Here is a 17,039-nt window from a genome sequence, read left to right as displayed (position 1 = left end):
ACCTACGCACTTTAGTGTGCCAACGGCACGTGCCTGCTTGCCTCCACCTCGAGACTGCAGTTCCCAGGCACCCTTGCGGGAGCCCGAGGCGCGCGTCCCGGGCGCAGGCGGGCTTGCACACGGCGCCCTGGGGCTTGTAGTTCTGCAGGTCGCACGGGAGTTGTAGTTCCCTCGCCACAATCGGCTGGGCTGGGCGGCGCCGGCGAGTAGAGCCGCGCGGGGTGTTCAGGGGCCAAGATGGCGGCGCGCCGGGGACGGAGAGACGGAGTCGCGCCGCCCCCGGGCGGGGGCCCCGGGCCGGGGCCTGGCGGCGGGGTCCTCAGCGGTGGTTGGGGCGCCCGGAGTCAAGCACCGTATGGGAGCGCGGGCTCTGTGAGCGGTGCGGAGCAGGTGAGAGGCTGGCCGGCGGCCCGCGGCTGGCAGCAGAGCGGCGTGTGCCGGGCGGGTGACACGTGGACGCCACAGGAAAGGGAGGAAGCGCTGTAGAATCGATGCCGGGTGGCCGCGGGAGCCGGCCTGGGCCGAGTGGACCCGGGCGTTCGGTTAGATGGGGGGCGAGATCCCTCTCGCCATTCGAAAGGGTCGCGGGATGGGCAGAGCTTGGTGTCGGAAACACTCAGGGCCGTGCGAGGGGGCCAGGGGACTCGGACTCGGAGGGGATGGCTGCGATCTAAAGATGCCGACCGTCCGCTGCGTCTCTAGCCCCGCGCTGCAGTTGCCTGTTTGGAGCCACGTGGGGCGGCGGGGTGCGGGTGAACTTGTAGCTTCCCTTCCCCCTCTGGGCGGCCCCGGCACCCACTAACTAGGGTTGCGCTCCTGGTCAGGGGGCCGCGGGTCCACGTGGGGGCGGAGAAGGAATGCCCACGTGGCTCCCGCCCCAAGCTGCCCAGCATCTCGTGTCTGCCCAGGAGCCGCACTGCCGGGAACTGGGTGTGTCTCCGTCCGTCCCGCCATCTCCAGGCTGGGCTGCGGCCCCTGGCCGGGTACGGAGGTAGGGCTGCTAGAGGCAACTTTGCCCAGGGCTTGGGAGTTCTTTTTCCGTCCGCCTCGGTCCGCGGCCGCTCTCGATCTCGGGTGCTAACGGACTTTCCATATGTGCCGGGGAGCTGGCTCCCTGTGGATGGCGGAGGGTAGTGGGCAGGGTGTTGGGAGAGCCCAGGCGAAGGGCTGTGGAGGAGTGAGCTGGTGGCGGCGGCTTCTGTCTGACCGGCTTGGGGTAGATTGTGAGTCACGGGCTCTGGCATTTTGGCCGTCTGCAGCTCAGCCCCTTCCGTGATTCAAGGGGAGTGGAGAGAGTGTCCACCTACACGTGAGGCCAGCTCCCGTCCAGGAAAGGGAAGCCACTTTCGCCGTTGACTCGTTCTTAAGGCACAGCTTTGGATGAGGCTGCTAAGTCCTCTAAGGTGTAGACACAGCAACTGGGTGGTCTATGTTTAAGGCTTTCTGGAATTCTTGCGGGGGGGGGGGCGCGGAGGGCGGGGCACCTGTGCTGGTGGGAAAAGTTGGAGGCAGTTTGAGAACTATTCAACAGTAGCTGAGTATTTATTGGATAAGGGGAAATGCTGTCAGATCCTCCGTTTGGCTTTCATTTCCCCATCCTTAAGAAGTGTCATTGCCCCACGCCTCAGCCAAGGACAAGTTACCACCTTTAAAGAAGGGTGGGGCAGGCAGGCATAATTTTGAATTATCTCTTCTGACCAATTAAACTGAGTCCTTGAGAGCTTTTTTTGTGTCTAGCTGGGAGTTGGGTGACAGGCTAGCTCCAGGAATGTCCAGTCAGAGAACCAGTGCCAAGGCTACATCTTGTTTGACTGTATACCTTCTGAGGGGAGAAGCGGGAGTTATCCAAAATCCAGTTGGAATCCAAGTTCAGTGGTCGTTTGGGGTGTTGGAGAGACATTCATTCGCCCTTCTCTCTCAACTGATTGGTGGTGGTGAACTAGGTAGCCCCTAGCTGTCTATTGAGATAACATTGTGTTTTGGCACAGGTGGGACAATGGTGAACCAAACAAACATGGTCCCTGCCCTCAAGGGTCTTTTGTTTCTGTCAGGACAGATGATAAATAATGACAAGTAGGGCAAACGGAAGTTGATTGGATGATGGGCAGTAGTACTGTGCCTTGCAGGGTCTGAAAAGGGACTTTTGTATCCGAGACGTGTACGTTCCACATGTGTGAAAAAGCTTCCGTTGTAGGGATCAGGACATACAAGCATTGATTGAGATGGGGAGACAACGTGGCTTATTTGAGAAACCAAGAGACTTGCATGACCATTGTGGAGAGAGTCACAGGCAGAGTGGCCGGAGAGGACACCCAGGACCAGGAGAGCCTGGTGAGCTACGTGCAGGCAGGACCCCAGTGGTCATATGTGGAAGCGTGTAAATGTAATGATAAGAGCAGTTAGTAGGATGTCATTGAAAGGATTTAGGGGGTGGGTTCCAAGCGAGGGATCCGATGTACTTTAAAGTTTCTGGCTGCTTGGTGCAGGAAAGCCAGTGGAAAGATTGTGGAAACTAAGGTGCTGATGACTGCCCTTCTTCCCAAGCTTAGCCCTTGAGTGATCTCGTTATTTAGAGAGTTGGGCTGCTTGGGTAGTGAGAGGTAGATAAGGTCAAGACAGGGGAGGGTCTCTTGCCTGAGAAGCCAGAACCTGCCTGGTGGTCTAGGTAAGTGGAGGTGAATGGAGTTTAGGTGACATGGCAAAGTCAAGGTGTCGTCTCTTTGTTCACTCAAGTATTTGCTGAGCCAGATGCTATTCAGCTGCTGTGGTAATTACAGGATTGTGACGACCTGGGAGGGGTTAATGCCCCAACCCTGCCACCCTTCATTTCTGGATCGGTGTCCATCCAGTCTTTCCTTTTCCTAGGCATCTAAACTCCTCAGCTGGTTCATGTCACGGGGATGTGTGTGCATGTGTGTAGTGGTGGGGGGGCCTAGGGCAAGTATGGTCACACCTGTTGCTTTTGTTGGGTGGGTGAGTGTGCGTGGGTGTTTTTCTGGCTACAGAAGGTGATGGAGAGCTGACCTGTGTTTGTTCCTGTTTCCACCCATCTGTTTTCTCCAGCGGTGAGACCCTGTGCTTTGCCCTCCACAACCCTATTCTAGCTACTTCTGGCCCTGCCCACACCCACACTCATGACAGGCCTGGGCGGTGGCGCCTTGCCTGACAGGCTGAAGATGTTAGTTCTCAGAGGACCGTGGGGTGGGGCCTCTCCATCTGCAGACTCAGGCGTTCTCTTTTACTTTTTACCTGTTGGGGGGGGGTAAGGAGGGAGGGACCCTCCTGGTGGGATTCCCGGTAAGAACCTTGTAAATGGATGTGCATTGTGTACAAGAGACTGTCGGGCATCATGGGTGACCGGGAGCTATAAGCACAATTTCAACCCTTTTGGGCACCAGAAACACGTAGAATAAAATACTAAGAGACTTGGATTGTAGTTTGGGGAGGTAGGTGTGGGCTGGGGGACAGAATGTGATCACCAGAGAAGTGGGTGGTTTGGGGACAAGTGCATTCAGGAGTGTGAGGCGAACTTGTCTTCCCCAAGAAGGTGAGGTTTGAGCTAAGAGAAGAGACGCTTGAGGGAGGTCAGGTGAGACTGTACCTGAAACTAGCTCCATTCTGCCCTCCTTGGCTTGCGTGTGTCCCTGAGATGGCTTCACTCCTGCCAGGAGTTGCCTCTGCTGAACGAGCTGTTTGATCTTTTGACTCCCCAGTTTCATAATCTCCTTGGGTTTCCGACTATTTGTGGATGGAGTCCAGACTTTGTCTGCTCCGAAGGTCTTTGAATGCTGCCATCCTTGGCTCGTGGGCTGGGCTTCTTTTTGTCCAGCTAGCCCACAGGTCTGGCAGTGGTAGGGCTGTGGCTGGGTTTGGGTCCCTAGCGGAAGGATGGGTACCTGGTTTACAGCGCACATCAAACTGGAACCCCCTCCCCCTCATGTCCCATGCCACGCATTCCTCTGACTCGCACCCCCTTCCCCTTTGCTCTAGGTGCTGCTGCATGAGGAAGGGGGTGATTCTGGTTTTGTCAGTCTAGCTCGTTTGGGCCCCTCTCTGCGAGACAAGGACTTGGAGATGGAGGAGCTGCTGCTGCAGGATGAGACCCTGCTGGGGACCATGCAGAGCTACATGGATGCCTCCCTCATCTCCCTCATTGAGGATTTCGGGAGCCTCGGGGAGGTGAGCTGGGCTGACCTGGATGGAGGTCTTCAGGCAGGAGCTTGGGATGGGAGGCTAGAACTCAACTGCTTGGAGTCGTTGGAGGGCATGGTTCTGGCCTCGAGCTGGCAGCCTGGGCATCTAAACTGACTCCTTGAGAAGTGGTTTTCATCTCCAGGTGAGAGTGGACCTGCACGTTTCCAGGTCATGTCCTGTGGAAGGCTGTTCGGGCAGGCCTGGACTGCAATTGCTCAAGGCCTTTCTCTCTGCTGGGGCTCTAACCTACATGGCCAGGAAGTTTTGCTCAGTCTTTGAGCCCAGTGTTAGCTCAATGAAGAAGGGCCTGCTGAGCATCCGTATCTCACCTGAGTTGAGGGCAGGGCCTTGTGTGAAATTCAAGTTTGTCGTTTGCCACGGTTGTCCTAGAGACCACTAGAAAAGGGGACCAGTCACTGATCGTGATGTCTCAGTGCCCATTGCATCTTTCTGCCCTGAGCCTGGACACGGAAGATGGTTCTGAGCATGTGAATGTGGGAAATGGCCTTTCTTAGTTAAAACAAGAAGCAGACTGTAAAACAGGATGAGTGCTCATCTCAGCACAAAAATTACCCACCTGGGGATGGAAACGGCATCCATGGGTACCCTACTGTGTTCTATAGGCAAGAGACTCAAGGGGACACTATAAATGGTTTTTTCCTGGCTTCTAGGAGCTATCTCTTAAGGTAAGGTGACCAGATTTTAACATTGGTAAAGCGGGACACCATTGATAAAACTCATATCCTGGTGAAATAGCCACATGGCAGCCGAAAACCGTATACCCTAGCTTGTCGTGCATTCTTTAAAAAAATCGGGACTTTTTAAAAACACAGGACGCGGGGAAAAATTATTAAATATCGGGACACCTGGTCACCTTACCTTAAGGACATGGAGAACTCTTCTATGTATACCTTCACCTGGTAGCCAGTTTTATACCCCAAAGTCCATTTAATCCAAGAACACCAGTTGCAATGTAAAGCAGACATGTGGGCACCAACCTATAGTAACATCTCTTTTGACAAATTGTGTATATATATAGTAACATCACTGTTGACAAATATTAGGCTTCAGAAGAGGGGTAGGGTTTGTCCAAGGCCTACCATCTCATGCCCCCTTTCCAACAATCCTGAGGCTTGTTGCCAAGGTGATGAGATTCCAACTATTTAGTGTAGTTTTAAGTGTTACCTGGATGTTTTAGAACAGCAGTTCTCAACCTCTGGGTCGCGACCCCTTTGCGAGTCGAATGACCCTTTCACAGGGGTCACCTGATTCATAACTAGCAAAATGACAGTTATGAAGTAGTATGATTGGGGGTGGGGGTCACCACCACATGAGGAGCTCTATGAGAGGGTCTCAGCATGAGGAAGGTTGAGAACCACTGTTTGAGGAGAAAGAAGAGCACTTTTTACTGGTCAAGCGTTTCCAAGGGCTACTTACAGAAACCAGAGACTACAGGCCCTTCAAGATAGGTCGCAGTCAGCCCTCGAGAGGTGGTCGGTGGTTGTAAAAGTCTCCCAGTGGTCCTCGCTGTCCAGTTGAGCTGCGCCAGGGAGACTTGATGTTCCCGGCCTCCAGTCCATCTTGGTGGGGCTTTCCCATTGTCTTTCTGGAGCAGGGCCGGCTGTCTCTGGAAGACCAGAACGAAGTGTCGCTGCTGACAGCTTTGACTGAAATCTTGGACAATGCCGATTCCGAGAACCTGTCTCCGTTCGATAGCATTCCCGACTCGGAGCTCCTTGTGTCACCTCGGGAAGGAGCCTCGGTGAGTGTGGGATCAGGGGAGGGGACGTGTGGTTAGTACAGAAGTTAGAGCTTATGGGTCCGCTCATGTTGTTTGGAGGCAAAAAGCTCCACTTGCTCTCTCCCTTTTAGCTGCACAAGCTACTTACCCTGTCTCGGTCACCCCCGGATCACGACCTGATTGCCTCAGGTGACCCTTTGGGGCCGACCACAGGCAGTAGCAGAGTGAGTAAACCTGACCCAGGGAACCTCAGGGACTCACGAGGGAGGAGTGTGGGCGGAGGGCCTGAGACGAATGCTTTTCTGGAGGGAGTTCCTGAGACTTCTCTTCTGTCCTGCAGGTCGATATGGCCCTTGCAGCAGATTCTTGGGATTTCCCCCCACCTTCTTTCTTGGAGACTTCTTCCCCCAAGCTTCCTAGCCGGAGGACCCCGAGGTCACGACCCCGCTGGGGGTCGTCCTCACCTCCTCCGCAGCGAAGTGATGGAGAAGAGGAGGAGGAGGTAGCTGGCTTCAGTGCCCAGGTGCTTGCTGGGGAGTTTGACAACTCAGGGAGTCACATCCTAGACTTCCCCATGTACCTGGCCTGCCCCGAGGAGGAAGAGGAAGATGCAGCAGCAGAGACGGCGGCACCATCCGTCGGTGACGAGAGCATCTCCTCCCTGAGTGAGCTGGTGCGGGCCATGCACCCATACTGCTTGCCCAACTTCACCCACATGTCATCGCTTGAGGACGAGCTTCTAGAGCAGCCCGAGGACCTGATGCTGTCCGAGGATTGTGTGGTGCTGGAGATTGTGGGCCATGCGGCTACTGCTGGCGATGAGCTGGAAATACCAGTGCTGGTGCGGCAGATCCCTACCGGACCGCAGCCTGTGCTGAATGACTCGCTAGAGGCTAACAGGGCTCTGCAGTTGCTCATGCCCACTCCAGAGTCCGAGAGAGAGGCCAATGTGCCCCAGGAAGAGGCAAGACTAGACTCAGCATGTTTGTTGGAGCCCAAGGAGGTCATGGAAGCTGGGGTGCCCGAGGAGCCTCCAAACCCCTCTGCGAGCACCATGCTTGGGTCCCTGAGAGCTCGGAAGGGAAGGAGGAAGAAGAGCAAAGATCAGTCCACAGCTTGTGTGGAAGGCTGTGCCAGGAGGCTGAGGTCATCCGCTCGTGGGCAGTCGGCTGTGGCCTTGGAGGCCACTTCTCAAGCAGGCAATTTGCAGAAGCAGCCTAGGGAGGAACTTCAAAGAAAGCTGGGGCCTCCTGGGGGTGGAGGTAAGCCCCGGGCCTGGGTTCGGGCCTGGGCAGCTGTCTTGGATCAGACCAGCACAGAGAACCTGGAGCGTGGTACTGGACAGGCTAGTCCTACTAAAGGTGGACCTTTGGATCTCCACCCCAAAGTGGTGGACGCGCCCCAAGCCGACCCTGATCTTGCCCCTCTCTCCGTGATTGGATCTGCTCAAGCCAACCCTATAGCAGTTGACTCTGTTGAATCGGTTCCTACTGTCGTTGAACCCGTTGTAGCTGACCCTGCACTAGTTGACCAAACCTCAGCCAGCTCCGAGCTGGTCGACCGTCTGGCGCATGAGTCAGTCTTGGCTGACGCAGCCACCACGGACCCTGCAGTGGTTGTTTCCAATGCAGATGATCTGGCATCGGTTGACCCTGCTCCCGATGACCTTGCTCCTGTCAAACCTGTGTGTGTGAAGTCCAGGCCAACTGATCTCAGGCGTCGTGCAGCATCAGCAACCCCGGGGAGCGTGGAGTCGGAGTCCTCAGATGACCCAAAAGCCACCTCTGACGTCAAGGAAGCAGTGGGACCCCTGAAAGTAGAAAGTGGTCCTAATGCCACAACCCAGGAAGCCAGACCTCGGCCCCTCAGCCTGTCCGAGTATTGGCGACGAAGGCAGCAACGCCAAGCAGAGACAGAAGAGAAGAGTGCCCAGCCACCAGCTGGGAAATGGCCCAGCCTCCCAGAGACCCCCACAGGGCTGGCAGACATCCCTTGTCTTGTCATCCCACCAGCTCCAGCCAAGAAGACAGCTCTGCAGAGAACCACTGAAACTTTACTTGAGCCTCCTCCCGAGGCGGGTGCTGTGCCTGTGGGTCCCACCCCTGCTGCTTCCAGTCCTGAGCCATCGTCAAGCAAACCTGTGGCCTCAACTCCCATGGAGCAGGTGCCATCCCAAGAGATGCTACTGCCTCCAAGACCACCACCTCCTGTTGGCCCAATGCCTCCCATAATGCCCACTCTGCCTTTTCCTCCAGCGGGGCTAGGCATGCCTCCCATGTTACCCCTTCCCCCAAGTGGGCAGGGGCTCCCTGGCCTGCCTCCACCACCTTTGCAGACTCCAAGTCTTCCGATGTGTAGGGGGCCAGTGCCACCTGACCCTTACAGCCATTATGCTTCTGTGCCGCCTTGGCCTTGTTATCCACCTGTGCCCCCTTCTAGATATCCCTGCCTGCCCCCACCACCGGGGCCTGTAGTGTCTGGTACTCCTGGCACCTATGCTGTGCCTCCCACTTGCAATGTGCCTTGGGTACCCCCTCCAGCCCCAGTCCCACCCTATAGTTCCACCTGTTCTTATGGACCTGTGGGATGGGGCCCAAGCCCGCAGCCGCCTCCATTCTGGCCTTCGGTGCCTCCGCCTCCTTTACCTCCAGCCTCTGTTGGGAGAGTTGCTCCCCCACCCCAAGTAGCTCCCAGTGACATCCCAGCTGACCCTTCTGAAAGTGTACTTCCGGTGCCTGTGGCTCCGTCTGTCAGCCTTGGGCCCACTGGCCGGGGCGCCTCGCCGATAGAGCCCACCAAGCCAGTGCCTGTGTCTCCCCCCCTGAAACACAAGGTGGCTTCCCCAGTGCAAAGTCCCCAGAGCCAGGCCCCACCCTGCCTAGCTGCTGAGGGGGCGGCTGTTGAGCTCGTGTCGGGGAGGCCAAAGCCTGAGACCCAGGAGACCAGGCAACAGGAGAAGCTCCCCTCTCTTGCTGCCAAGGCTGTGCCCAAACCAAGGCAGAGTGTTGGCACCAAGCTGCCTGCTCTTCACCCAGCCTGTCTAAGGAAACTATCCTTCCTGCCTGTCCAACGCACCCAGGGTCCCGAGGACGTGGTGCAGGCTTTCATCAGTGAGATTGGTGAGTGCCGCACACACAGCCAAGCCATCTCCCATAGCTCAGTGCTTGCGTGTCCTGTTCCCGACAAGGAAAGCTTTTTCACATATGGGGAACTTATAAGTCTCTGATACAAATGTCCCTTTCCAGACCCTGCAAGGCAAATTACTACTGGGTGGAGAGTAATTTTCTTGGGACTACTTTGGAGGGTTCCCTGGAGACACAGTTCTGGGTTTGTTGGTATCTTGAGTGCCACTCTGTTCTGTCACCGTGGTTTTACTTCGTACCGTGGACAGAGGGACATACAAGGAGAAGGAAGGATGCCTGAGGTCTGTCTGCTTGGGCCTGGTAAGGCCTGGTTTCCAATCTTGTATTGTGCCTTTCCCAGGCATTGAGGCGTCGGACCTGTCCAGTCTGCTGGAGCAATTTGAGAAATCAGAAGGTAAAAGATCCTGTGTAGCTTCAGCTCCAACCCCAACTCCTTTTCTGCTGTTAACCACTTTGGGGCCCAGCCTGATCGTCGCTGGGGTGGGGGGAAGAACAGTCTTGACCCCCAGAGCAACCCCTTCGTTGAGATGGACAGATGAGCTGCACCTGTGAGATGATCAAAGCTCGTAACAGGCAGGGGTGGCTTGAGGACATCTTTTGAGAGCAGTGGTTCTCAACCTTCCTAATGTCGATGCCCTTTAATACAGGTTCCTCATGTTGTGACCTCCCCCCCAACCATAAAATTTTTGTTGCTACTTCATAACTCATTTTGCTACTGTTATGAATCGGGCGACCCCTGTAAAGGTCCATACGACTCCCAAAGGGGGGGGGGGTTTCGTATGTTCTAGAGGGAAGTAGCTCATCCTGGGCCTCAAAAGATTGGATTTCAAAGTGAATGTTGTGTGGATGGTTAGTGAAGGCATGGTCACGTGCTTTTTAGGAAGCCTGAATAGCTCCGTTTTCCTGGTTGCAAGGATGGTTCTAGAAGTTGTGGAGGGGCAATCCTGTGTCTTCTTAGTAATGTGAGGTCTGATGGGCGGAGGAGTGGGTCTGAAGACTTGCCGTCGACTTGAGAACGGGTACTTAGCGTACGAGGTGGAAATGAGTGTCAGCCAAGTCGGCTGTGAGGCTGGAAGTTAGCTAGGCGAGTCATCTAGACCTACGCGTTTCTGACCCACGATCTCCAGGTCACCGAAGCGTGTGGGGGTTTTGATGGAGGCATGTTAAAAATAGTGTCTGGTTCCCCGCTGAAGAAGGATGGGTCTCTGGGAGAGCCCAGCAGCAGAACTTCAGGCAACCTGCTAGCCCTCCTTTGGGTCTCTAAGCCAGACTTTATGCCCTACAGTCCAGAACATCTGGTTGGGCTTGTAACTAGTGTGGTTTCTTTGCAGCCAAAAAGGAGTGCCCTCCCCCGGCTCCTGCTGACAGCTTGGCTGTAGGAAACTCGGGGTAAGTATGGAGACTCGAGAGCGAGTTACCCTACAGCTGTTGGTCAGCAGCCAGCCAGCACTCCAGGACCCTTGACCGATGTCTCTGTGGCAGGATGCCTCGTCTGCCTTTACGGCTTTCCCCGTGTTTTCTTCACCGCCTATATCTGCCCAGTCCCACTGGGTATTATCTTAGGTGTCAAGGCGGGAGGGTGTGTGCAGTCCTCCAGCTCATTTCAGTCCACAAGTCCCAAGGCTGTGACATGCCTTTGACTGCCTTCGGGCGGGTCATGCCTGGGGGATTGCTGCGCTTTATAGAGTAAACTCAGTGCTGGGGAAGGGGTAGAAGTTGGGGGAAGATGTTCAGGGCTAGGTTTTCCCTGACTCCATGGAGGACACAGGTATCTGGTCCTACTAGCTCTCCAGTGAACTGAAAGGCCTTTTCCATGTTCCCTTTCCCCCTGGTCTCCGGTTGCTTGGAGCTAGGCAGGCAAGGCTCCTGGCTTGACAGAGTTGTGGGGAGTTCAAGGTCCTAGTTACCTGCCTCCTAGAATGAGGCCAAGCTGAGTTGAGACCTGATCTACAGTTCAGCCATGGTGGCCCCTTTTGCGCCAGGGGAGAGCAAGAGGAGCCATTTGTGCTTCCCACTGCGGTCTGCTCTTGCCCTTATCCCGTTGCCATGTGAGGAGAGCAGATTGGCAAGATGTTGAGGAGGCAATGAACCAGGCTTTTCCCTCTCCCCACCCCTGCCAGCAGCGGTGACCCTTCCCAGGAGAAGAAGCCCCTGGACCGGTTACAAGCCCCAGAACTGGCCAACGTGGCAGGTGGGTTCTGGTGGAGGATGACCTCTGCCTTTGACTGGTTCAAGCAGCAAACATTTCCAGAGCCTGCTTCGCACCGAGTGTGTCTTGGTGATAGGGATACGGAGGTCTCCACCTTTGAGGTTGTGTGCACACAGGAGCAGATTGAATGCCAGAGGTGGTATGCTAGAGAAGCCGGTTCACAGTGGGGGTCAAAGGGGGTTATATGAGGTTGGGAGGTTATATGAGGGCACTTTAGAAAGATTCCATCACCTTTGAATTCAATTCCATTTTCCCCACAAACTTGTTAAGTCCTCTTTGTATAAAAGCTAACCACCCAAACAGGCTGAAGAAAGGTCCCAATAGTTGGGCTGAATGAGGGACTAGCCATCCTGGATAGAGGGAGCAGCTTAAGCAAACTGACACAAAGCATCCTGGTGTGTGTTTGGGATTTTGTGGGTGGTTTGGTACGGCCAGAGTCTAGTGGTAGTCCAGAGCTTGCCAAACTTATTTAATCAGCTGTCCTCTTTTTAAGGGGGGGTTGGGGGAGAAGACTCAGTACCCCCCCCCAATAATTAACAATTTATAGTAGAGGCCATAAACCAGGATAAAGTGGGGGTGCTGTTTTTACAGCTCCTTCTGGATTTTTCCAGCATGCTCGCCCCTTGCCCAGGGGATGGTATTGCCCACTTTGGGAAACACTGATAACAAGGTTAAAGCGAGAGGGGAAGCTGTAGCAAGTAGGTCAGTTACGGCAGGCGTCCTCAAACTGCGGCCTGCGGGCCACATGCGGCCCGCCGAGGACATTTATCTGGCCTGCCGGTGTTTTTGCCCCATTTGTTTTTTTACTTCAAAATAAGATATGTGCAGTGTGCATAGGAATTTGTTCATAGTTTTGTTTTGTTTTTAACTATAGTCCGGCCCTTCCAATGAGTCTGAGGGACAGTGAACTGGCCCCCTGTTTGAAAAGTTTGTGGACCCCTGAGTTACAGGAACTTGCAATTGACTGCCTTGTTACTGTGTTTAGAGGCTACCCTGAGTTACAGGAACATGCATTGACTGCCTTGTTACTGTGTTTAGAGGCTATCCTGTGCATGGTAAAGAGCAGTTGGAGAAACCGTGCCTGGTTGGTGTTTGGAAGCCCTCACTAGCAGGAATGTAGATTGATGAATACATGAGAAGATACCATAAGATTGGGGAAAGAGAAAGATTGATGATGAGAAACCAGAGCTCAGGAGACCCTTAGAAGATGATGGCAGGAGCTCAGGAAAGATGCAGGGATGGGTGGCACGTTGGGGTGGAGCTAAGAATGGAAAAGGAGTCTGGATAGGACCTGGCAGTGAGAACAAAGGGCTTAGGGGGCTCCTAGCAGGTGGGGTTTCTCTCATTGGTCCCCGATGCGGGGATCACAGGAAGAGCGGTGGGATGGGCTGGGCTGTTGACTGCTTGGTACCCTTTCTGAGTTGGGGCGGGGGTGTGTGTCTTTGGAGTCTGTTTGGAAGTGAAGAGTGGGATCTCACCATGCTCTCTCCGCCCTCCCTCATCCCACAGGGCTCACCCCTCCAGCCACCCCTCCCCACCAGTTATGGAAGCCCCTGGCTGCTGTTTCTCTGCTGGCCAAAGCCAAATCTCCTAAGTCCAACGCCCAGGAGGGAACCCTGAAGCCTGAAGGAGTCACAGAGGCCAAACATCCATCTACAGCCCGCCTCCAAGAAGAGGCCCCTGGCCCTAGTCCAGTCCACGTGGGCTCCGGGGATCATGACTATTGTGTCCGGAGCAGGACCCCCCCAAAAAAGATGCCTGCCTTAGTCATTCCAGAGGTGGGCTCCCGATGGAACGTCAAACGCCATCAGGACATCACCATCAAGCCCGTGTTGTCCCTGGGCCCAGCTGTCCCCTTGGCCCTCCCCACAGCTGCCTCCCAGGAGCCACTTGATCACAGGACTAGCATTGAGCAGGCAGATGCCCCAGCTGCCTGCCTTGCCCCGTCCACTTTGCTGTCCCCTGAGGCCTCACCCTGCCGGAATGAAATGAACACTAGGACTCCCCCTGTGTCCTCAGCCAAGCAGCGGTCAATGCGCTGTTACCGAAAGGCTTGCAGGTCAGCCAGCCCCCCAAGCCTGTGCTGGCAGGGTCGTCGGGGCTGCAGCAGCCGGTCTGTCAGCTCTGAGTCCAGTGGGACCAGTGAAGCGTCTTCCTCCGCATCATCTTCGTCATCCTCATCCCGGTCCCGGTCCCGGTCCCTCTCCCCTCCCCACAAGAGGTGGCGAAGGTGAGCTCTGGTGGCCCCTTATGGCCTCTCCCTTTAGGAGCTTCGTGAACTTCTGGTTTCCTTGGAAAGCTCTTGTTCCTTAACGTTGATACTTTCAAGCACTAAGGTTTCTATTTCTGCTTTTGGCTTTTCTCAATGATTGTCAAAGGAGCCAAAGTGTGGGACGAAAGCTACTGTGCTCTGTTGGAGTTGGGGAAACTCCTAGGATTTGACCTTGACCAGGCCAATTTCTTCCCATGCGATCCTGGTGCTGATTTGGGCTTTTCCTGTTGCTGTGTGGGCTAGTGGGCGAGTTGTTCCCCACCTGCTGTCTTTCCCTGGGCCTCCTGTTGAGCAGAATCTGGGCCAGTGCCTTTGGTGTTACTGCACTCATCAGTTCCCTGCACCATCCTTACTCCTGCTGGATCCTGATCTTCCCCAGTAGAAGAATTTTTGTTCCTGTAGTAGAGAGATGCCTTCAGAGACGAGACCTCCACAGGCCGAACACAGTCCCCCCACCCCATGGTTGGAGCAATCCTCTGAGACATGAACAGACGAGCAGCGGGCCAGAGACTCAGCTCTGGTCTCAGCATCAAAGTTAGCTGGCCCCAACTGAGCGCCCTGCCCTTTATGTAGTTTTCTTGTTTTCTGATGGAGAAATATTTTTAAAATGTTAATTGCACAACTGACAGTAGGATCTTTGCCAAAAGATTCCACACATATCCAAAGTTCCCACCGAGGGCCTCTACCAAGACTCGTGTTCTTGCAGACAACTTTTGCTCTGCTCTTTCTGTCTCTGGACCTGAGGCTCCGGCCGGGCAGTGGGGCTGGCAGAGACCAGGTTGGGGTAAGTGGGGGATGGCTGCGGTGCTCCTAGTTCTTCATGCACCTTAATTCTCCAGGTCCAGCTGCAGCTCCTCCGGGCGTTCTCGAAGATGTTCTTCCTCTTCCTCCTCCTCTTCCTCCTCCTCATCGCCTGCCTCGTCATCTTCCTCCAGTTCGAGAAGCCGGTCCCGCTCCCCATCCCCCCACCGGAGGAGTGACAGGAGGCGGCGGTGAGCATGTGTTTAGAGAAGGGTAGCAGTGCTGAGTCGTGGGTTAGCTTCTGTCTGGTGAGCTGATGGCTCTTCTCCTGCTCCTCCTCCTGTCAGGTATAGCTCTTACCGTTCTCATGACCATTACCAAAGGCAGAGAGTGCTGCAGAAGGAGCGTGCAATAGTGAGTAGAGGAGCAGGCTGTTGGAGGAGGGCTCCCCTGCAGTCAACGTCAGCTCTGGGCCTGGCTGGCTCACGGTGGGTCTGTTTTCCTTGTCCCAACCTAGGAAGAGAGAAGGGTGGTCTTTATTGGGAAGATCCCTGGCCACATGACTCGGTCAGAGTTGAAACAGAGGTTCTCTGTTTTCGGAGAGATTGAGGAGTGCACCATCCACTTCCGTGTCCAGGGGTAAGCTTGGACTCTAAGGTTAGGGTGTCCTTTCTGCCCCTCTCAGCTCCCTCGATACTTCTCTGGCTTTCCTCCTTGCTCTGATCTGCCGGGCAATGTAGAACACCTTCATTTCTATAATCAGAGGGTTGTCCATTTGGGGAACGGGAAGAACTACTCCAGACTCTCTATCTTGGACTGCTGTCACTCCTCCATAATATGTGTCCAAATAGCCACCCCAGCCCCTGCCTCACCCTCTCTACCAGCGACAACTATGGCTTCGTCACTTATCGCTACGCTGAGGAGGCAATTGCCGCTATCGAGAGTGGGCACAAGCTGCGACAGGCAGATGAACAACCTTTTGATCTTTGCTTTGGGGGCCGCAGGCAGTTCTGCAAGAGGAGCTATTCTGATCTTGGTGAGTGGAGAGAGAGCCTGAGGTTTGGGCACACTTCATCCCCCTCCTAGGAGGGTTCCCAACCCTTTGAACGTGAGGCTGGGCAGAGTTATCTTCCTACCTGTCAAGGAACCCAAGGGATGGAGTGAGAGGAGAAAGGGGACGCTCCTTCCTCTGACTTAAATTCAAGGCAATGTTAGCTCCACTCGGTGCTGGGATGGGTGGCCTTTTTCGAACCCTATGGTTGGGAAGTGGTAGAGACCTGAACTTTGACATTTGTTGGTCTTTCTCTATAGACTCCAACCGGGAAGACTTTGACCCTGCCCCTGTAAAGAGCAAATTCCAGTCTCTTGACTTTGACACGTTGTTGAAACAGGCCCAGAAGAACCTCCGGAGGTAACCCTGGGCTCTCCTTGCCCCCTTTGGAGGTGCCCAAACTCCTCCACCCCCCTCCCCCACTCTAGGGGAGAGAGCTGCTAGTGAGGAGATGACTGTTTTATAAAGAAATGAAAAAAATGAAATAAGAAAAGTATAAAATCAGATTTTTTTAAGGGGTATTTGTTTTTTATAACAGGTATTGAAACGATAACTTGCATTCCTCTATAAGGTGGGTGGGGCTGAGGGGTTCCCACGGTGTTTGGGACGTCAAAGTCACTATGCAGACTAATAAACATGAACTAGAGTGAACTCCCCAGTGTGCGTGTGCTTCTTGCTGGGGTGCCGCTACCGAATATACTCACTCTTCCTCCCTGTACATACATTCTCCAGAACATGCTTAGCCCCCTAAGTTCCTTTGACCTTCGGGTTGTGGACACTTCTCAAGTGTGTTATCTGCAGCTGTCATCAACGACGGCGGCAATTCTCACGCGCGCGAGAGGGTGTTTGAGTCATCTGGGGACCATTCCAAATGCATCCTTCTGGAGTTAGGTCTGAGATTCTACATTGCCTCCAAGGAAATGTTGCAGCAAGAATGTAGGGGATGCTCACACAAAGAACAAAATCCACTGCCATCAAGTGGATTCCGGCCCAAGACACCATGGAGGCTTCTGAGGCTGTAAATCTCTGTGGGAGTAGATAACCAGCTCTTTTCCTGTTGTTCCAAATCAAGGTTCTCTGAACTAGGACTCTGCTCATGTAGCATCTCAGTTTTGCTCATTTTACAGCAGGCAGGCAAATGTTTAAAGAATGCACACCAGCCTGTGTGATCATGAGGTATCCATGGGATCGGGTTTCAGGCATCAAAGACGCAGAACAAACAATCATATCAATATGAATGAGGGCCAGTGCGGAGTGGAGCCTCAAAGCCCATCTGTAGACAATTGGACATCCCCTTACAGAAGGGTCACAAGAGACCAGCCAGTCAAGGTGCAGTTCAGCACTGATGAAACATACCTTTCCTCTAGTTCTTTATTGTTTCCTTCTCCCCACGATCATGACCCCAATTCTACCTTACAAATTGACTAGACCAGAGCATGTACATGGGTACAGATAAGAGCTGGAAACGGAATCCAGGGCAGATAAACCCCTCAGGACCAACAATGAGTAGCCATACCAGCAGGGGTGGGGGGAGGAAGGGGGAACCAATCACAAATGAGCTACATATAACCCCCTCCCAGGGTGGGGGCAACAAAAATGGGTGAAAGACATGAAAAACTGAATTGTCAAGGGTTCATGAGGGAGGGAGTGGGAACAAATGAGCTGGTACCAAGGGCTCAAGTAGAAAA

General features: G+C 54.4%; 1 protein-coding gene across 2 annotated transcripts; it reads left to right on the top strand.

The window, feature by feature from the left end:
- Positions 1 to 237: 237 nt before the first annotated feature.
- Positions 238 to 16,002, top strand: PPRC1 (PPARG related coactivator 1). Of its 2 annotated transcripts, none has more exons than XM_045291582.1 (14): positions 238 to 390; positions 3,991 to 4,179; positions 5,810 to 5,956; positions 6,067 to 6,159; positions 6,276 to 9,054; positions 9,419 to 9,472; positions 10,410 to 10,467; positions 11,202 to 11,269; positions 12,797 to 13,517; positions 14,399 to 14,551; positions 14,648 to 14,714; positions 14,818 to 14,939; positions 15,185 to 15,336; positions 15,612 to 16,002. In XM_045291582.1, exons 1-14 carry the CDS (start codon positions 238 to 240, stop codon positions 15,713 to 15,715), a joined length of 4,860 nt encoding a protein of 1,619 aa, XP_045147517.1. In that variant the 3' UTR covers positions 15,716 to 16,002. The 2 variants fall into 2 exon arrangements, with proteins under 2 accessions (XP_045147517.1, XP_004701022.1); XM_004700965.3 differs by having other exon boundaries at positions 11,199 to 11,269.
- The last annotated feature ends 1,037 nt before the right edge of the window (positions 16,003 to 17,039 follow it).

This window comes from Echinops telfairi, unplaced genomic scaffold, assembly GCF_000313985.2.
Source record: "Echinops telfairi isolate 266 unplaced genomic scaffold, ASM31398v2 ScPeMD7_70;HRSCAF=299, whole genome shotgun sequence".
Taxonomy (NCBI): Eukaryota; Metazoa; Chordata; class Mammalia; order Afrosoricida; family Tenrecidae; genus Echinops; species Echinops telfairi.
The sequence above is the reverse complement of the archived record's forward strand: the minus strand, read 5'-3'. Positions and strand labels throughout refer to the sequence as shown.

What these genes read in the sequence shown, in the direction of transcription:
- PPRC1 (XM_004700965.3), top strand. Translation starts at nt 238, where the DNA reads ATGGCGGCGCGCCGGGGACGGAGAGACGGAGTCGCGCCGCCCCCGGGC. An exon ending in ATTTCGGGAGCCTCGGGGAG is followed by an intron (nt 4,180 to 5,809) that starts GTGAGCTGGGCT and finishes TTTCTGGAGCAG; the next exon opens with GGCCGGCTGTCTCTGGAAGA. An exon ending in TGCAGAAGGAGCGTGCAATA is followed by an intron (nt 14,715 to 14,817) that starts GTGAGTAGAGGA and finishes GTCCCAACCTAG; the next exon opens with GAAGAGAGAAGGGTGGTCTT.